At 64.6% G+C, this 17,152-nt stretch overlaps 1 protein-coding gene across 1 annotated transcript in view; it reads left to right on the top strand.

Moving 5' to 3' along the window:
• Positions 1–5,409: 5,409 nt before the first annotated feature.
• The window catches only part of CCDC187 (coiled-coil domain containing 187), a 36,052-nt gene continuing 24,309 nt past the window's right edge, over positions 5,410–17,152 (top strand). Inside the window, exons 1-8 of the mRNA XM_081802668.1 lie at positions 5,410–5,855; positions 5,959–6,488; positions 6,591–6,689; positions 8,973–9,068; positions 13,285–14,438; positions 14,691–14,785; positions 16,428–16,972; positions 17,069–17,120. Coding sequence (XP_081658794.1) covers positions 5,410–5,855; positions 5,959–6,488; positions 6,591–6,689; positions 8,973–9,068; positions 13,285–14,438; positions 14,691–14,785; positions 16,428–16,972; positions 17,069–17,120 — 3,017 coding nt within the window. The remainder of the gene's footprint in view (positions 5,856–5,958; positions 6,489–6,590; positions 6,690–8,972; positions 9,069–13,284; positions 14,439–14,690; positions 14,786–16,427; positions 16,973–17,068; positions 17,121–17,152) is intronic.

Below are 17,152 nucleotides of genomic sequence, written 5' to 3'. Positions count from 1 at the left end.
GGCCCCTGGGGGAGGGTGCGTGGGGGCACGGGCGGGTTGGGAAGGGGACAGCTTTTCCTTCTTCCATGGACGTGGCTGAGTGCAGGGTAGCCATCCTTCTCTGTCCTGCCTGAGGAGGGGTCTTCCTGCCTGGGGGCTGCCTCTGGGGGCTTGGGGGCTCCTCAGGGGCAAAGCCAGGCTGCCCGGGCGTGTGATGCCCACGAGCCCTACCCCCCGGGCTGCCCTGCCTCTGGGCCCCGGTGCTGCTGTAAGGCCAGCCCTAGACTCTCCCCTGATGAACTGTGCCTCAGTTTCCCCGTGTGTACGGGGGGGGATAAATACTCTTCCAGTGCCCGGATTGGGCTGATGGGTGGTTCTGCATTGGTCCCACCTGGCAAGGCCATCATCTGACAATGAGGCTGGCTCAGGCTGGACCCCGTCCAGCTAACTCCCTGGACAAAGGGCCCCTCAGGCCGTCCGGTCCTGCTGAAGGGCTCCCATCCAGGAGTGCAGTTCCAGGGTGAGGCAGCGGTAGGAGACCCCTGGCCCCGCGTTAACTGTTCTGAGCTGTTTGAAGATGGTTTTGGTCCCTGGGGTGTCCTTTCTCAGAATCCCCGGTCTACTCTGCTCGCTCCCGGTTTGGAGGAGGTGGTGCTGAGGGTGGGTGTCTATTCTGTGTTGTGTGACTGTGGGCAAGGTGACAATGCCCTCCTCACGACTTGGGGAGGAGCCCCAGGTTGCCTGGGGAACGCCCTGGGCGCAGGGCCTGGCCCCTGGCAGGTGCCCCAAGCGGTCTCCACAAGTGACCCAGCGGGCCTGAGGGTGGCCGTGCGGGGCGGGGGGACGAGGAGGTGGCAGGGCCTGGGGGCCGGCGGAGCTCCCTTCTGACCTCTCTGTGGGTGTGGCCGGGAGACCCTCTTGGCAGCAGTGGATGGTGGCTCCGGGGTCCCCTGCGCAGTGGGTTTCATGGGCGGCGGTGCCATGGGTCTTGGTTGTGTAGCTGGGGTGGGGGGTTTGCCGGAGCCGAGAGGCCATGGGGGTGTGGACAGCCTCCATTTCATTCCTCTGCCTGCAGAGCCCGCTGCTCGAGGCCGGTCTGCGGGGTTTATCTCTGCCCCACCTTGCCCACCAGGGCTTCCATCTGGCTTCCCTGATGGCGCCCTCCTCCCAACGGCCAACTGTCTTCCCAAATCGCTGGCCCTGTGTCACCTTGTCCCCGCCCTCGCATCCGCCACCCTGGGGGCCCGACCAGCTTCCAGGAGTCCATCAGCTTCTGGGGAGCGGCTGTGGAGACACTGGGGCTGTTGGGGCAAAGTGGGCGGCAGAGGCTGGGGGACACCGCCCTGGCCAGACTCCCACACAGAGCCTTCGGCAGCCCAGGCAGCTCCGCAGACCTGGGCGGTGTGCACGCGTGTGCATGCGTGCTGTGTGTCTGTCCGGTGTGTACCAGACGGGAGGCGTGTGCTTTTGTGCAGCAGGGCCCAATACGACAGACGCTCTTGTCACCTGCATATCATTTCCCCAGATATGACCCGAGCCCGGGTCAGCCTCCCAAGTGCTTCCTTTTGGACCTCCGAGCCCCCGCCCCCGGCCCGTGGTGCTGGGCGGCGTGCGGGCAGGGCGTGTGGCGGCTGCAGACTGGTCTGAGTACAGGCCGGTTCGGGCGTGCTCGCTGAGGGACCACCGAATGCCCGGGGCTGGGTCTGAGCGGGAGGCTGAGCGGTGTCACGGCCACGTCCAGTCCCGTGCGAGCTGCGGGGCTGGCCAGGTCTCTGTGCTCTCAAACCCTGGGGCCCAGGGCTGTGGGCACGGTGGGCCTTTCTCCTTCGCGGTCCACGGACTCTGTCCGCAAGCCTGCTCGACCTGCTTGGGGCTGGGGGCCCGGGCGACGAGCCGTGAGAAGCTGCTCCTGGGGGAAGGCCCCCAGCCCGCTCTGCCCACCCCACCCGTCCAGGCAGCCCAGGCCATGGGAGCAGCCCCGCAGTGCCCGGGCCAGGACAGTAGCGTGGTCTGCACTGTGCAGTGGGCTGTGGGCGCTGTGGGTAGGCCCCCCCGCCCCCCACCCCCCTGGGGCAAGGGGCAGGGGCCCTGGTGAGCCGGTTTCTGGCTGCACTGGGCAGATGCCTCATGGAACGGGCCAGTGGTGTGGACCTGGGCTGGCGGTCCAGGCTCCGGGGTGGGCTGGGGGAGGGCAGAGGTGTGCTGGCTTTCCTTCCTCAGTCAGCCCCCTCCCCAGGCTACCCCCCACCCCGTGAGCCCTCTGTGTTCCCTGTGTCTCTGACCCTCAAAGAAGAAACCTTACCAGGTGGGGGCTGGTGTTCTTCCCACTTCACTGATGAGCGAATGACCTGCCTGAGCTCAGCAGCGGGCCCCTGGGATGTCGAGGGGCCGGGCAGGGGGGCGTGCGGAGGCTTAGCTTGCTCTCCACAGTAAGCCTCAGGCCAAGAAGCCCACCCTTGTGGCCCTCCCCACCCGCCCCCGCTTCTGACCCTGCCGGGACCCTGGGCCACAGGACCGCTGCCAGGGAGACAAAACCACACAGGGCCTTGCCGTGCTGGGGGCTCTGGCAGGGAGCCAGCCCGGCCCCCCGCTGTCCCCGGTCCCCCGTGGTGGGGGCGGAGGAGTGGGCACCAGGACACAGTGGGGGTGGCATTTGTAGGTTGTGAGCCAGCGAGGAGGCGGGGGGTGGGTCAGGATGGGGGTGCATGCCACAGCCCGGGGAGCCTCCAGCTGGGCCTACCTCTGCTTAGGGTAGAGATGCGGGGGCCTGACCTGTGTGCGGGTGCTCCCCACCCCACGCTGTGGCCTCTGGTACCCACACTGCTGCTTGGGGCCCTGGCTGGGGCCCGGCTCACAGAGCTGTGGTCGCCCCAGCAGGTGCCAGAGGGCTGGGGCCAGGGGTCCACCGAGGGTCCTGGGCAGGGAGAGGCCTCGGGGGCTAGCACGTCTCCCGATTGGGAGCCGGTCTGGAGGGGGGCTGGTAAAGCAGGCCTGCGGGGTGCGGCCAGTGGAGCGGGAGGAGAGGGACTGGGCTCTGGGCTTATCACAGCTCACGGGGCTGCCGCGACGCTGGGGTTATTTACACCGTCACACACTCGTTTCACGATTTTGCTTTTATCGACTCTGGTGTATGGCAGCCGGCTGTTCTGTTGTGTTTATGAAACAGCTGCTTCCTGCGGAGGGCCACGGCTCTGGACCCACCACTTTCCTGCTCGTGGGAAACCGGGGCCACCAGCTGAGCTCCAGAGAGACGCGGGCTTGGCTCCGGCCGCCGCGGCTCAGGATGACCCTCTCCCGCTGTCCTTGAGGACGTCAGGTGGACGCTGGGGAGAATGCGCCCCAGGACCTTAGCCGATGTAGGCGCACCAGGGCCTGGCCAAGGCGGGGTCCTTCAGCGGAGGCCCGGGGGCTGCAGTGACCGTGGGGTCCTTCAGTGGAGGCTGCAGGGGGTTCTGCTCCAGAATGGGGAGGCTCTCTGTGAACTAGAGAAGGCTGAGCTGTCTCTGGGAGTCTCCTCGGTTGTCTAGCCTCTAAGGGTGGTGTGGGGGACACCGTGGTCACCCTCTGGTGATGTCCCCCGAGCTTGCCAGCCCCCATGTAGCAGAAGCCGTCTGCAGGCCCCATGTATCCCCAACACGTCGCGGGAACACGCGTGTGCCCTGTGGCTCTCCTGGAAGGGCCTGCTTTCCCAAACCCCGGGGGCAGCCCTCTGCCATGCCGACCCCTCACAAACATCCCATAAAGAAACATGGGGTGGGACCCACTGCATTTTGGCCTCACCAGGCGACGTCCCCAGTGGGGCAGGCAAGCTGGGGCAGGGCTAGACTCCTGGCCAGAGCTGGATGGTGGCCTCGGTGCCACTGGCAAGGGGACCCGCCTGCAGAGCTGTGTCATCAGTCTAGGCTACCAGGTGTGGTCGAGGGCCCTGGGGCCAAAGGCTGGATTTGGGGTTCTGCTGGCTCTGTGGTCTGAGGCACATGCATCTTCCCCTCATCCCAACTGCAGGAGAAGTGGGTTGTTGGGGTCGAAGGGGCAGCACCTCACATTCCAGGCAGGGCCTGTCCCTGGGGTGACTCTTCTCTCCTGCTGGTGGCTGAATGTGGGGCCGTGTCCCTATGACCAGGACCCCGTTGGGCTCAGGGCCCCGCCCCGTGTCCTGTCCCAGTGGCAGCTGGCTCCAGGCATCCCTGGTTCTCCAGGACAGGCTCTTAGAATAAGCCTCATAGAGGCTCTCCATTCTGCCTGGAATTAGGAGCTCTTTTGCTGCAAACCCCCTTTCTCTGGGGCATCCTGAAAACGAAGGGTTCATAGCCAGCTCAGCCATCCCACTGCTCATGAACACGGGCCGCCCTGCTTAGCGCCCTCCTGCTGGAGTGAACTCACCAGAAGCTCACAATACCCAGAGGCAGGGCAGGGTGGGGTCTCTGGTCACCCAAGGTTACTCAGCTGGCTAGGGGCAGAGCGGGGATTTGAACCAGCTCTCCTCCTCGGGGGACCATGCCAAGCTCAGAGCCAGCTGACTGCAGAGTCCGAGTCCTTCCCACCATACTGCCCTGCCAGGGTCGGCGAGAAGGTGACAGGACCCCACTGCAGGTGGACCAGGCTGGGGTGCTCTCTGAGGAGGGCAGGGCCAAGGAGGCAGGCCTGGGGCTCCTGGGGCTCAGGCATCTTCAGCTAGTATGTCCGTGGGCCAAAGGGTGCCCTGAGCATTTGCCAGGGAGAGCTGAGAAGCCAGGGCCCGCTTCCCCTGACCAACCCCGAGGAGCCAAAAGCAGCGGCCTGGGAGATGGTTCCCAGTGGGCGTCGGGCTGGAGCACTGAACTTCTCGTCCAGCTGCTGGGACCGTGTCCGGCGCTGGCTCCTCTCTCCCGGGGCCCCCAGGCTGACCCCGTCTGGAACTGAAGCTTGAGCCTGGGGTCAAGCCCCGCCTCTGCCCCCAGCCCTGCACTGGGCCCCCTGGCTCTGGCTGAGCCCGCCCCCAGCCCTGGCCAGTCCACTCACCACACACACAGCTATAGGCCCCCATGCCCTGGGAGGATGGTGGGGGGCCTGTCCATGGCCCCAGCAGGAGTCGAAGGCCTCGGCTCTGTCGCTGAGTGACAATGGGGTTATTATGCTGTCACAGGCCGCCCAGAATTCTCTCCCACCCTGCTGCGGGGCAGCTCGTTAGGAAGGCCCCCCAGGCCGTTGCGAGCCCAGAGCCCGGCAGCCCACCATGCCCACCCAGTTTCCACGACTATCCTGAGGGTTTCCATCGTGGGCCAGGGGACTGGGCTGGGCCGTGACCAGCCGGCAGTGGCCGGCCCATCCTGAGCAAGGATGGACACCGGGCTGCAGGCCGGCGGGCTGCCCCGTGAAAGCACCTTCTGACCCCAGGCAGGTGGTGACTGGGGGCTCACTGGGCTCTGCCCCCGACCTGGCCCTGTGGCCATGTCGACCTTGCTCATGGGGATGCTGGCTGCCGGCCCAGGAGAAATGATCCTGCCCCACCCCAAAGATAACCAGAGGCGCTGCCCCGTCTCACTCTGGCTCCTCAGGCCCTGGGCAGACCCGCCACCTGAGGGGCTAGGGCCAACCCAGCTAGTGTTTGTGCGGCTGCACGTGTCTGTGCCTGCCCACTGGGCCAGGCGGGGACCTGTGAGGGACAGCCTCCTTCCCCGGGAGGGCGTCCGGGTCAGCGTGACGACGGAGGACTTGGGGGCCAGCGTGCCCCGCTGCATGCCTTCTCCGGAGCCTCAGTCTCCCCATCTGTCAGTTGTGCTGATGGTGGTGACTGCCTGCAAGGCTCGACGTAGCAATCGGAGAGGGGGCGTGCCTGGGGGCGTTTTCTTGGCCCCCTGCACCTTTCTCGGTCATGGGCATCCTGAGACAGGAGAGTGAGGGAGCAGGAGGGGTACTGGGGGGCGCACAGTCTGAGATGTTCTGCTCAGCACAGCCAGATCTCCACACCAGACTCATGGGCTGCTTCTCTGTCCCCAGGGAATCCGGGCTCCGTCCGCCTGTGGCTGAGGATGACGCCATGGCTGCCCTGAGGTGGCCCAGGCCCTCCCAGCAGCCAGGCGACCTGCAGGGAGCTCCCCACGTGGCCTGGTCCGACCACACTGAGCAGCTAGGCGCCCGGGGGAAGGCCCACAGCCACCCGGTGTGGTCGGAAGGCAAGGAGGCCAAGGATGGGGACAGCTCGGTGTCATCAGGCCGCCTCTCTGGCTCCTCTGGGGGCCACGCGTCCTGCACATCTCCCCCCGCGCCCTGGAAGGAGAGGCCCCCCCAGGTGCTGGGGCCCCGGCGGCAGCCCAGAGAGAGCAACCCGCGGCTGGAGCAGCTGCGGGACAAGATCCGGGCCCAGGCCCAGTGGCAGGCCAGCTGCGCCTTCCTGGGCACCTCTGCACCGTCCAGCGCCTCGCGCCTCTACAGAGCCTCCAAGCCAGACCCCCGGAGGAAGGCCAGGAAGCCGACGAACCCCCCTCCAGCCCCGTGGGAGGCACTCAGGCCTGGGGCCTCCGTCAAAGGTGCTGTTTTGGAGGCTGTTGAGTGGCTGCTACGTGGGGGCCTTGTCCTGGAAACCCCTCCCGGAAGCTGTCCTCACGATGCCCCCTTTCGCTCCTCTCCAGGCTTAGGCGCCCTGGGTGTGGCTCCGTGTGGAGTGGAAGACAAGGCAATCCCCGGCCAGGGGTGCGAGCCGTCCGGGGTGCCCCGGCGCCAGGCCTCAGGTGAGGGGCTGCAAGGCTGGCCATCCCGGCAGCCCAGCCCGGACCCTCAGGCGGCGGTCAGCGCGTCTCGGTTCCGGACACTGAGGCCTCCCTCCCTCTATACGACTGGCGCTAGTCTGATCCCGCTCAGACGAGGACAGTAGAGAGGGCCCCCGCCACGAAAGGGCTAGGCACAGATTTGGACCCGGCCTGCCATTCTCCGGAACGGGACCTCCTCTAAACCTCTGCTTCCCCCTCAGGGAAGGAATGCGGGCAGGCCCCGCAAGGCAGCCCGGGGCTCAAAGGGCAGGGGGTCTCCTGCACAGAATGGGTGACGTCTTTACTGTGTGGACACATACCAGCCACAGGGCCTGGCTGAGCCTTTCCCCGGGCCTGGGAGGTGCCGAGGGCTCGGTCATGGGTAGGCAGACTTCTTGCCGGTGGGAAGGGGCCAGGGGCCGAGGGAAGGTTTGGCTTACTCCTTCACTCAACAGATAGGAGGGGTGAGGTTGGAGAGGCAGACAGGAGCCATGCTTGGGGGCCAGAGGGCGGTAGCATTTAAAGAGTCTGGATTGCACTGCTGGCCATGGGCACTGGGAATTGCTTTGGAGGGTTTTAAGCAGAGAGCCCCAGTGGGTTTGGGCTTTGGCAGTCCAGTACTGTTTGCAGGATGGGGAGCGGGGAGGAGGACGTCTCTCTAGTCTAGAAGGGCAGCCTCATTCCAGCAAGGTTTTGGAGGCCCCGGAGTGGGGCAGGGGGACGGGCTCGGGAGCAGAAGTCAGGCTGCCTGGGATGCCCGAGGCTGCTGGGGTCTTCGGGGGGCCAGGGGGCAGCAGTGGCACCAGGCAGGTCAGGTCGGGTCAATATGTGACCTGGGACCCCTGGGGCAGCAGCCGCAGGTAACTTTCGGGCGCGTGTCCCGCCCCAGCTGGGTGTGTGAGCGGAGTCAGATGCAGGCCGGGGCCAAGGGGCCTGCCGGTCCGAGCCCAGGCGGCAGCGTCCAGCTCTGGCCTGGCCGTGGGCGGAAGCCGCTCCCCACCCAGGTGCCCAGGCCCACTGTGGCTCACAGCGATCACCCTGCCCTTCTCCTCCTCCACCCATGGGGACCCCAACGGCCTCAGGTCCCCGAGCACCCCCACCCCACGGAGGCCACTGGGGCTCCTCAGCCAAGGTCAGGATTTGGCCGCTAGTCGCTCGGGGACTCAACAGCATCTAGTGTCGTCGGTCACCATTCTTGACCGCCACGTCTCATCCTTCCTGTTAGAACCCTCTGGAGGCGGGCTTGGGGCAGGGCCTAGGTCTTTTTTTTCTTTTTAAATTATGGTAAGGTACACATAAGATTTACCACCTTCACCACTAGTAAGTGCACAGCTCAGGGGCGTCCGTGAGTTCACACCGTTGTGCAGCCGTCCCTCTGTCTGTCCCCATAACATGGTCACCTTCCCAGACTGAGCTCTGTCTGCGTCACACACAGACCAGTCCCCTCCCCCGGCCCCCGCCCCCCTCTCCTTGTCTATGGGTCTGACTCCTCTAGGGCCTCGTGTCAGTGGATCTTACAGAATTAGGGTGCTGGAGGCCCTTCCTGCCAGCAGGTTCCGGGCAGTGAGGATGGAGGGACCGGCCCAGGCCTGGAGAGTCCTTTTGGGCCAGGCTTTTCCAAGTGCCCCTGGCCCTGCTCACACGGCACTGGCTGGTGGGCTTCTTGGTGCTCCCCAAACACAGCTGCACCCCGGCCGTGGACAGAGACACCGAGGCCAAACAGCACTGGGCCTCGGGAAGCTAGTCCCCTCCTGCCGGCCCACTGTGCTTGCCAAGGGACTCGGACAACCTCCACCCCCTTGGGGTCTCCATGTCCCCTCCTGTCCAGCCATGTGGACCCCACCATGCAAAGCCCCTGTGGTCCTCACTCTGATCCCACCTCCCCCCGCTGGGCCCCTGTCCAGCCTGGCTGGCCACCGCTCCCTGACAGCCCATTGAGTCAACACAAGGGCTCCAGGTCAGCCTGAGATGGGCAGGGCAGACCCAGCTGGGAGGCCGTTCCTGTCCTCAGGGGCTCTCGGCCCCAGGCACTCCGGGAGGTTGTGACCAGTCAGGGCCCGGAGGGAGGGTGTGGCGGGCCCAGGCCTGCTGGGGGGCGGGCAGTCCAGGGTGTCCCTCTGGCCCTGCACTCGGCCACCCGCTCTGGCACAGACCCAGGGAACAGGCAGGACAGGTGCTTTGCTCCAAAGGAGCCCGGGTCCACGAGCGTGGCTATCCCCGTGAATGTGACTGCTCACCTTCCCTCCTCCTCTCCCCTCCCTGAAGTTCCACGGGAGAAAGCCAGAAGGATGCAAAGTAGTCCTTGCAAAAGGGAGAAGGCCCCCAGATCACCCATCCCCAGAAGAGCCGCCAAAGACAAAGGTAAGGTCTGCCCATTTGGGGCCGCGACATGTCCTGGGGGTAAACGTCTGTGACCCAGCTCACCAGGTGGGCACACAGCTTTCTGGCGCATGGTTTCTGGTGCCGGGGACAGCAGAGGCCTGGGCTGCTGTGGGCCCGGGGACCTGGGATCGGCAGGGGCTTGGGCAGGGGGGGTGGGTCTGCAGGGCACGGGGGAAGGGCAGTGCTGGCGTCCGCATCTCGGGGAACCGCAGACCCTGGCTGTCCCCGGGGCGCCGGGGGGTCCCCGCTCATGCAGGGCCCACCCCCCATGATGGAGGGAAAGCCCACAAAAGCCCCGAGCCCCCAGACTGCGAAGGTCTCCAAGCACACAGGGCCGCTCACTCACCGTGCCTTCACACACATTTATAGCCTGCGCGCACGTGTGTGAAGACGCAGCGGTGATGGAGGGCGGCTGCGAGGGTCCGGTGGACAGATGTGTCGGCTGCGTGTCTGTGGCATTCCCCGGGGAGCCGCCGTGCAGCGGCCTTCAGCAGCGGGGGGTTCTGCAGGAGGGAGGGCTTTCCCTATCTGCCTGGTTTGGGATTTGGACTCCAGCAGCAAACCCACAACACCTGCTTCACTGAGGCCCTGGTTGCAGCAAAGGCCTTTGGCCTCGTGTCCACGGTCTCCCAGCCCTTTGGGGACATGGAGCCGTCACGCAGGGGGCGCGTTGGCCGACCATGTCCCAGGAGAGTCCGAGGAAGATGTGGGGACGGTGGCGGGCTTGAGGTCCCAGAGGAATTTCTACTCGGGGCGTCTCTCCCCTGGGGCCTGGGCGGGTGGTGGGGTGGTGGCGTCCGGCGGAGACCCAGCTGTCCAGCCTGGATAGGTTTGTGGCCGCGCCCTTGCCCTGGAGCCAGCAGTCCCCAGGAGGGCCCCGTGTGGTGTGTGGGGAACGAGGCGGCACTGTTCCCCAGGGGGGTCAGTGCGGAGCAGCTGCACGCCCCGGACCCCAGCTCGGCCACCCTCACGGCCCTCCTCCACCGCAGACGGGCTTGCCCCCGTCCTGTAGATGGGGATGCTGAGGCTCACAGGGGCCCACGCGGGCGAGCGAGCTCCAGGCCTGTGCGGCCCACCCGAGAGAGCCCAGCGGTGCATGCTCTGCCCGTGCCCGGCGCCGTCCTTCTGCTCCGCGCCTTCAGACCCACCACCTCCGCTGGGGGCAGCACCGGCTCCGGCGGGACCATGACTGTCTCCCTCCCCCACGCTGGCTTCAGGGCCCCTTGAGGGAGGCGGGCAGCGCAGGCCGCTGGGGCAGACACATCTATTCAGCAAGGGTAGGAAGCAACAGGAGAGGAGAGAGAACCTCCACTCGAACCTGACAGTGAGGGATGCTGGGAGCCACGGAGAAGGTTCCAGAAGGCCCACGGAAAAGGCACGAGATATCACAGTTTTCTGCATCGTTGTCTCCTCCTACCCCTCAGCTTTATTTTAATGGCTCGCTTGACAAATGACCTGCTTTCTGCCCGACACTGGGTCAGAGGGCTTGCCACAGGCTGCATCCATCATCGTAACCACCGTGTCACCCTGACGGACTTGACCATTAGTTTCTGTCAGTGACCAAGTCACAGCTGGGCTAAGGAGAGATGAGCTTGGGGTCAGAGGTCAGAGCCACAGGACTTGGGAATTGGATGAATTAGGAATTTGCTGTAGTTAACAAAAAATTAAATCGCAATAGTTATAAAATATTCATCCATCCGGGCCGACGGAAAATGAAGCCCAATATTTAATTTCAGATTATAGCACCTCACTTTGCATTTTTTATCACAGATTAGGTTGGCCCTGGGGCTCTGACAGGGCACTTGGGGACTTCATCCATTTCCACAGATTAAAAATCCTCTCGTAAAAAAATTAATTGCCATTAAACTGCTCAGCAGAAGAAAAAAATGTGCCCATCAGGACCCATTTATTGACCCGGACCCCTCTGGCGGGCTAATGGGGGATGAGCGACCGGTGATGGAGGGGCCTGGCCATCGGGCAGCCCTCTCACCCGGGGCGGGGGGCAGGGGGCGAATCCCTGCGTGGTATCCCCAGGGAGGGAGACGCGGTGGCAATTTTGTGCAGTTCAGCCGTGTCGGGGGACCAGGGCGGAGGAGCCTTGCTGGGGAGCCCAACCCCACTGGTGCCTTTCAAGACCCCAATGTGTCCAGCTGGGCAGTGCCGGCCTCAGCCCTGGCCTTTGACTCTGCCCGGAGCCAGCAGAATCCTGACCCCTCCCGGCCCGAACCCTGCAGTGAGTGACCACTTTCATGTTTGTGGTCCCGTGGGGCGGTGCTCACAGATGGGGAAACCAAGTAAAGTCACTCCCCAAGGCCCATAGCTAGTCATCGACAGAGCCAGAGTTAGACGGGCTCTTAACCGCAGGTGTCCCAGGCGCCTGGTGTGGGAGGGCGTGGCCTCAGGGGCCCTCGCTGGAGGGGTGTGGCTTGTGGAGGGGTGGCCTTGGGGACAGGTCCTGGAGGGCAAGACTGCAAGGTGGTGTAGCCTTGGGTCGTGTCCCAGGGGCCTCGGCTTTGGGGAGTGGCCGAGGTCCTTCCTACAGGCGTGGCCTATGAAGGGCGTGGCTTTGTGCAGCCCCCTCCCCTTCCTGGGGCCGCTGCTCCAGCCTGTGACTATCTCCGGGTCTGGGCGGTGGTGGGGGTCTCTGACCCTGTTGGCTGCCTGCCCCAAGGGGTCGGCTTTCTGCATGGTCCCTGCTGTAAGGCCCCTTGCTTGGCAAAAACAAGCCCCTTTGTGGGAGGCAGGACAGGTCTTGGCCGGGGAGGTCCAGTTTCCTGCCCAGGGCTGGCCCTGGGGGAGATGCAGTGTGTGTCTGTGTGTCTGTGTGTCTGTGTGCATGTGTGCGTATGCGTGTGTCTGAGTCTATGCGTGGTTCTCTGTGTCTGCGTGTGTGTGCGTGAGCTAAAGCTTGGCCGGTGCTCTGGCCTCCACCAGCAACCTGGTTTGTAGTGACCGTGGGGCTGGTGTTGGCATTTGGAGGGCGTAATCTGGGATTATGAAGTAAGAGCTTTGATAAATGACGTTTCTTATGCGACAACGTTTGTTAACAAAAGCTCATTGGTGGCTGGGAGGCGGTGGGCGCTTGTGTCCGTGCTCCCTGGGACCCCTCGTAGGCGGAGCCTCAGCAGCATGAAAGCAAAGACCTTCCCCGGCTCAGGGCAGAGGCCAGCGTAGCATTAGCCTCCCACTCGCGGCTCCTCATGACTACGGTCCTTGCTAGTGTGGGCTGGCGTTGACCTAGGATGTGCAGTGCACCTGGGCCCGTGGCCTTGGTTTTACAGGCAAAGCCATGGGGAGCGGGTTTTATTACCCCGTTTACCCAGGGTCAGAGAAGTCAGGTCACCGGCCAGGGTCATCTTGGGACTCGGCCCTGCCTCTTGCTGGCCACTGGCTGAGGCTCGCCCCAGCTCCTCTGGGAGCGTGTGACGCAGTCTCCGGGGGCTCCCCGGGGCCAAAGACCTCCTCGTCTGGGCCCGCATTCGGAAGGCCCCGGCCGCTCCGCTGTGTGTGCGTTTTCTCTGTTTAAGATTCTGAGTTGGTTGGTGTTTACGCCTGGAGGAAAGGACCAGCCCTGGTGAGGGCCCTGCTTGGGCCCCCTCCCGCCCTCCCCAGGCTCCAGAGCAAGGCTCCCTCAAGAGACCAGGCCCCTACCGCGGAATTAGGTAGCTGGTACCCCAGCCTGTGCTCCTCCCTGCTCTGCTGGGGCATCAGGGGGTGGGCGTGGAGGGGAAGGCGGTGGCGTCGGGTGCAGGAGCAACCTCTCCCCAGCGGCCTGTCCAACGCCCTCCAGATCTGCCATCAGACGGGACTTGGAGAAAGCATTATATTTAAAAGCCAAAGAAAGGTTTTCTGCCCCTGAGAGACATGTTTTAGGCTCCTGGGAGGCAGGGCACGGCCACCTAGGCTTTCCCATGGTAGGGAATGCAGGATGGGAGTGGCAGGGGCTCCGCTAGGAGACACACGTCACCCAGTCGTGCTGTTTCCACCAAGTCTGGAGTGGGTGGCTCTGTGCCAGGTTGAGTCACCCATATGAGGCACCCACACCCAGAGGTGCAGTGTCCAAGTCCATGATGCATGTAAGGGCCAAGGGGCGAGCTCCCTGGGAGCAGGGCTGAGGGTGCCTGGGGCAGAGAGCGGGCTCTGCTCCTCCTGGGCCCCCACTGCTCCTGACACCTGTGACCACCTGTCTCTGCAGGAGATAGCAAGAGAGTTGGAGCTGCCGAGAGCTCCTCCGTCTGCCCCCGGATGCCCAGTCCAGCCTCCTTCCGAGGTGACCTGCAGCTGTCTGACAACGCACCCAACCTGGCTTCCTGCGATCAGCCCATGACCATCCAAAATGCTATGGCCGTCCTTAGAGACCTCCGCCAGCAAATCCAGGCCGGGCTGGAGCTGGCCCGGCACCGCCACTCCAGGGGAGGGCCAGAGCTGGGGCGGTCAAAGCTGTGGCTGCAGAACCCGGCGGGGAGGAGGCAGTGGGGCCCCTGGAGCACCCCAGACGTGCGGGGCTCCTTCTCCAAGAGTCCTCAAGCAGGGATGGAGGGGAGGCGCTCCTCCCTAGAGAGGCCTGGCAGCTTCCCCACTGGGCATCGCTGGAGCACCCTGGCTGGGTGGGAGTCCTATCCCCAGCGGACCGGAGCGGCCCCAGGACGGAACCCCTCCTTCCAGAGGCCCGGGAGCCCCCCTGAGAGGCTGACCTCCCTGCCGCAGCGGCCCTGGAGCGCCTCGGCCGGGCAGGCCTCCAGGTCTCAGCGGACCGGAGCGGCCCCAGGACGGAACCCCTCCTTCCAGAGGCCCGGGAGCCCCCCTGAGAAGCTGACCTCCCTGCCGCAGCGGCCCTGGAGCGCCTCGGCCGGGCAGGCCTCCAGGCCCCCGCGGACCTGGGCCACTCATGAAGACTGGGAGAGCCCCGCCCGAAGACCCTGGAGCCCTTCTGGCCAGCGGTCCCGGAGCGCCTCCTTCACGCAGGGCGCTAGCTCCCCGTGCAAGGACAGAGGCTCCCTCCTGCCGCCCTCCGGAGTGGAGCACGGCTGGCTGAGGCCCGCCGGGGGTGCCCCGGGGAAGGAGGACGAGGAGTGGGTGCCACCACCCTGCCCGAAGCCCCGGGGGGCCCTGGGCCACCGCTACGGCACCGAGGCGCTGCGGGAGTTCATGCGCCAGAAGAGGTTGGCGCGGCGGCGGCAGGCCCTGGAGGAGAAGGCCTCGGCCGTGCGGGCGCTCGAGCTGAAGAACCAGAGGCTGCAGGAAGTCTACAGGAAGCAGCGGGAGGCCGTCCTCGGCAAAGCCGTCCCTGTGGTCTCCCAGACGAACCCCGGCATTGTGACCTTTTTCCCGCATTGTGCGCCGTCCAGGGTAGGAGCTGGGCCCGGGTGAGGACGCGGTGCCGGCCAGCTCAGCCCCTGAGCTCCTGGCAGCCCCAGATGCCTGCCTCCCCGGGGCTGGTGGAGGAGGGACCCACTGCCTCTGCCCCAGCCCTAGAGAGGGGGCCCCCATGGGGTCCAGCCTGAGCCCCTCTAGAGGGCAGGGCTAGTCCTGGGGCTAAGAGAGCCGTCTCGGGGTCTTCCGGCCGGGACGGAGGTCTCACTGTGCTCTCCTCTGCTTTAGGGCCTGGAAGCTCCCGGGAGCCTGGGGTCGCCTGTGTTGGAGTGGAGCAAGGTGACCTCCGGCATGGTGCTGGGGGACCAGGAGGCCCCGGGCAGGTGGGTAGGCCGGCGGGGGCTGCCGTTGCTGGGTGGGGCTCCCTCTGCCCAGAGCGGGTGATCACGGGGGGCGCCGCTTCCCACAGCACATTTACAGTGCTCGATGCAGGGGCATCGAGCCATCCCCCGCTCTGCTCACAGAACATTTCAGCACCCCAGAAGCAAACCCCATACCCTTCAGCAGCTCCCCAGCAGCCCGCCTGCGTTCTGCCTCCGCAGAGGCATCTGCGGGGACCGTTCCCATGAGCGGAGTCCCGCAGATGTGGCCGTTGGGGTCTGGCTTCTTCCTTGGGGCGTGTTCTCCGGGTTCATCCTTGCTGCAGTGGCTGTCAGGTCTTCCTTCCTTCTTCACGGCCAAATAAGACTCCACAGTGTCACACTGTGGGGTACGACACCCCACACGCTGTGTCCATCGGCCGGCTGGTGGACATCTGGGCCACCCCCTCTGGGCTGCAGTGAATGAATGGTTTGAATACCCATCTCGTGTGACGGACGTGGGAGTGGACTCGCCGGGCACCTCTACAGGGGAAGTTTGCGTTTCACTTTTGGGGAGCTGTCAGGTGGTTTTCCCACCGGCTGCGTCATTTTGCATCCCCCCCCGCCCAGCAACGGAGGAGGATGCCGGCCTCTCTGTGCTCTGCCAACACTCCTTTTCTGTTTTGTTCTCTTTTGTTTTTGTTGTTTTCATGATTATGTATTTTATTTTTTTGAAGATTGTATTTGTTTATTTGACCGAGAGAGACAGAGAGAGCATAAGCAGGGGGCAGGGGCAGAGGCAGAGGGAGAAGCAGGCTCCCCGCCGAGCAGGGAGCCCGACGCGGGGCTCGATCGCAGGACCCCGAGACCACGACCTGAGCCGAAGACAGACGCTTCACTGGCTGAGCCACCCAGGCATCCCTCTCCCTCCACATTTTAAAGACATTGTAGGGAAGTACACATAACATGGATTGACCATCTTCACTGCTTTTAAGTGCCAGTCCGTGCGTTCACACTGCTGTGCACCGTACCCTCTGTCCGTCCCCAGCACGTGGTCATCTTCTCACACTGGACTCTGTCCTGTTAAACCTCCTTCCCATCCCCCCGCCCCCACTCCTGCTCCCCATGTGTGTGGATCTGACTCCTCTCAGGCCTCCTGGGAGTCCATCGTTGGGGATTGGTCCCTCATTCTCAGGTTCATCCACGTTGTGGCCAGTGTCAGGATTCCTTCCTTTTTATGGAAAAGTGGTGTTTTTGCTGTTGTTGAGTTGTGGGTGTTCCTCATACGTCTGGGCATTGACCCTTATGAGATCTGGGGTTTGCCATCATGTCCCCCCTCCCGGAGGCCACCTTCTCACTCTGTTGACTGTGTCCTTCCATGCACACAAGTTGTGCATCTTGAAATACTTTGGTTGAGTTCTTTTTTTCTCTTGTCGCCCAGGCTCTTAGTGTTAAACCCCAGAACTCGGTCTTTCTCAGGCCGTGTGTGGTCCCTGTTGCATGCATAGAGGCCCGTAGCCACCCCTCCGGCCAGAGACAGTCACTGTAAATGGACGCGCTCCTTCACAGAAGCTGCGCTAGGCTCACCCCTGCACACATGTGTTTTGAACACGCAGCAGAGGACGCATGCGCCGGACCTGACCCCCTCTGCCCTCTCTCCCTGCAGCTTCTGCCTGTGTTTGAACAGAGCCTTGAATCGCACTGAGACTCTAGAGATGGACGGCCCCCAGGACGGCTGGGATGGTGCCCCCATGCGGAAGCTCCAGGACCCGACCAGCCAGCCCCCGCGCCCAGGCGTGTGCATCTACCTGGACCCCGAGGAGAGCGAGCACCTGGGCACACCGGGGCCCCTGCACTTCCGCCACAAGGAGGCCCGGCTACAGGCGCTGGAGACCATGGCCAACGTCCTGAAGCAACGGATTGACATCCTCACAGCCAAGCTGCACAGGTCGGAGGCACCGGACACTCTCGGGGACCCGGTCTCAGACCTGTCGCTCTCACGCCCCAGCACCGTGCCCACAGCCCCGGTCTGCTCTGGAGGCCTGGTGCCCAACGGGAGCAGAGGGGCCCCCTGGGACTGGGCAGACATGCCGGCCAGGACACTGGTCCCTCCTACCTGCTTCCTGGATGGCGGGACTCTGCCGTGGAGCCCCGACTGGGAGCGGCGACAGAGCGTCAGCCCAAGAGGCCACTACGACAGCAAGCCCCGAGGTAGGGCTGGGGCCCGGGCCGCGAGCGACCACCAGCCCCGCCAGTGGCCAAGGGGACCCCGCTTTCTCCCTGCCCCTCGGCTTCTTCTCCCTAAAGGGGAGATAATGAGGACGATACCACAGCAGGTGTCCAGGCCGCCTGAGGGGACGTTGGTGACCGTCCTGGCAGAGCCTGGTCATG

The sequence above is a fragment of the Leptonychotes weddellii genome, chromosome 14 (genome assembly GCF_054177405.1).
Source record: "Leptonychotes weddellii isolate Sample4059 chromosome 14, ASM5417740v2, whole genome shotgun sequence".
NCBI classification, from domain to species: domain Eukaryota; kingdom Metazoa; phylum Chordata; class Mammalia; order Carnivora; family Phocidae; genus Leptonychotes; species Leptonychotes weddellii.
Note: the sequence above shows the minus strand (reverse complement) of the source record. Positions and strands in the feature narration are given on the sequence as shown.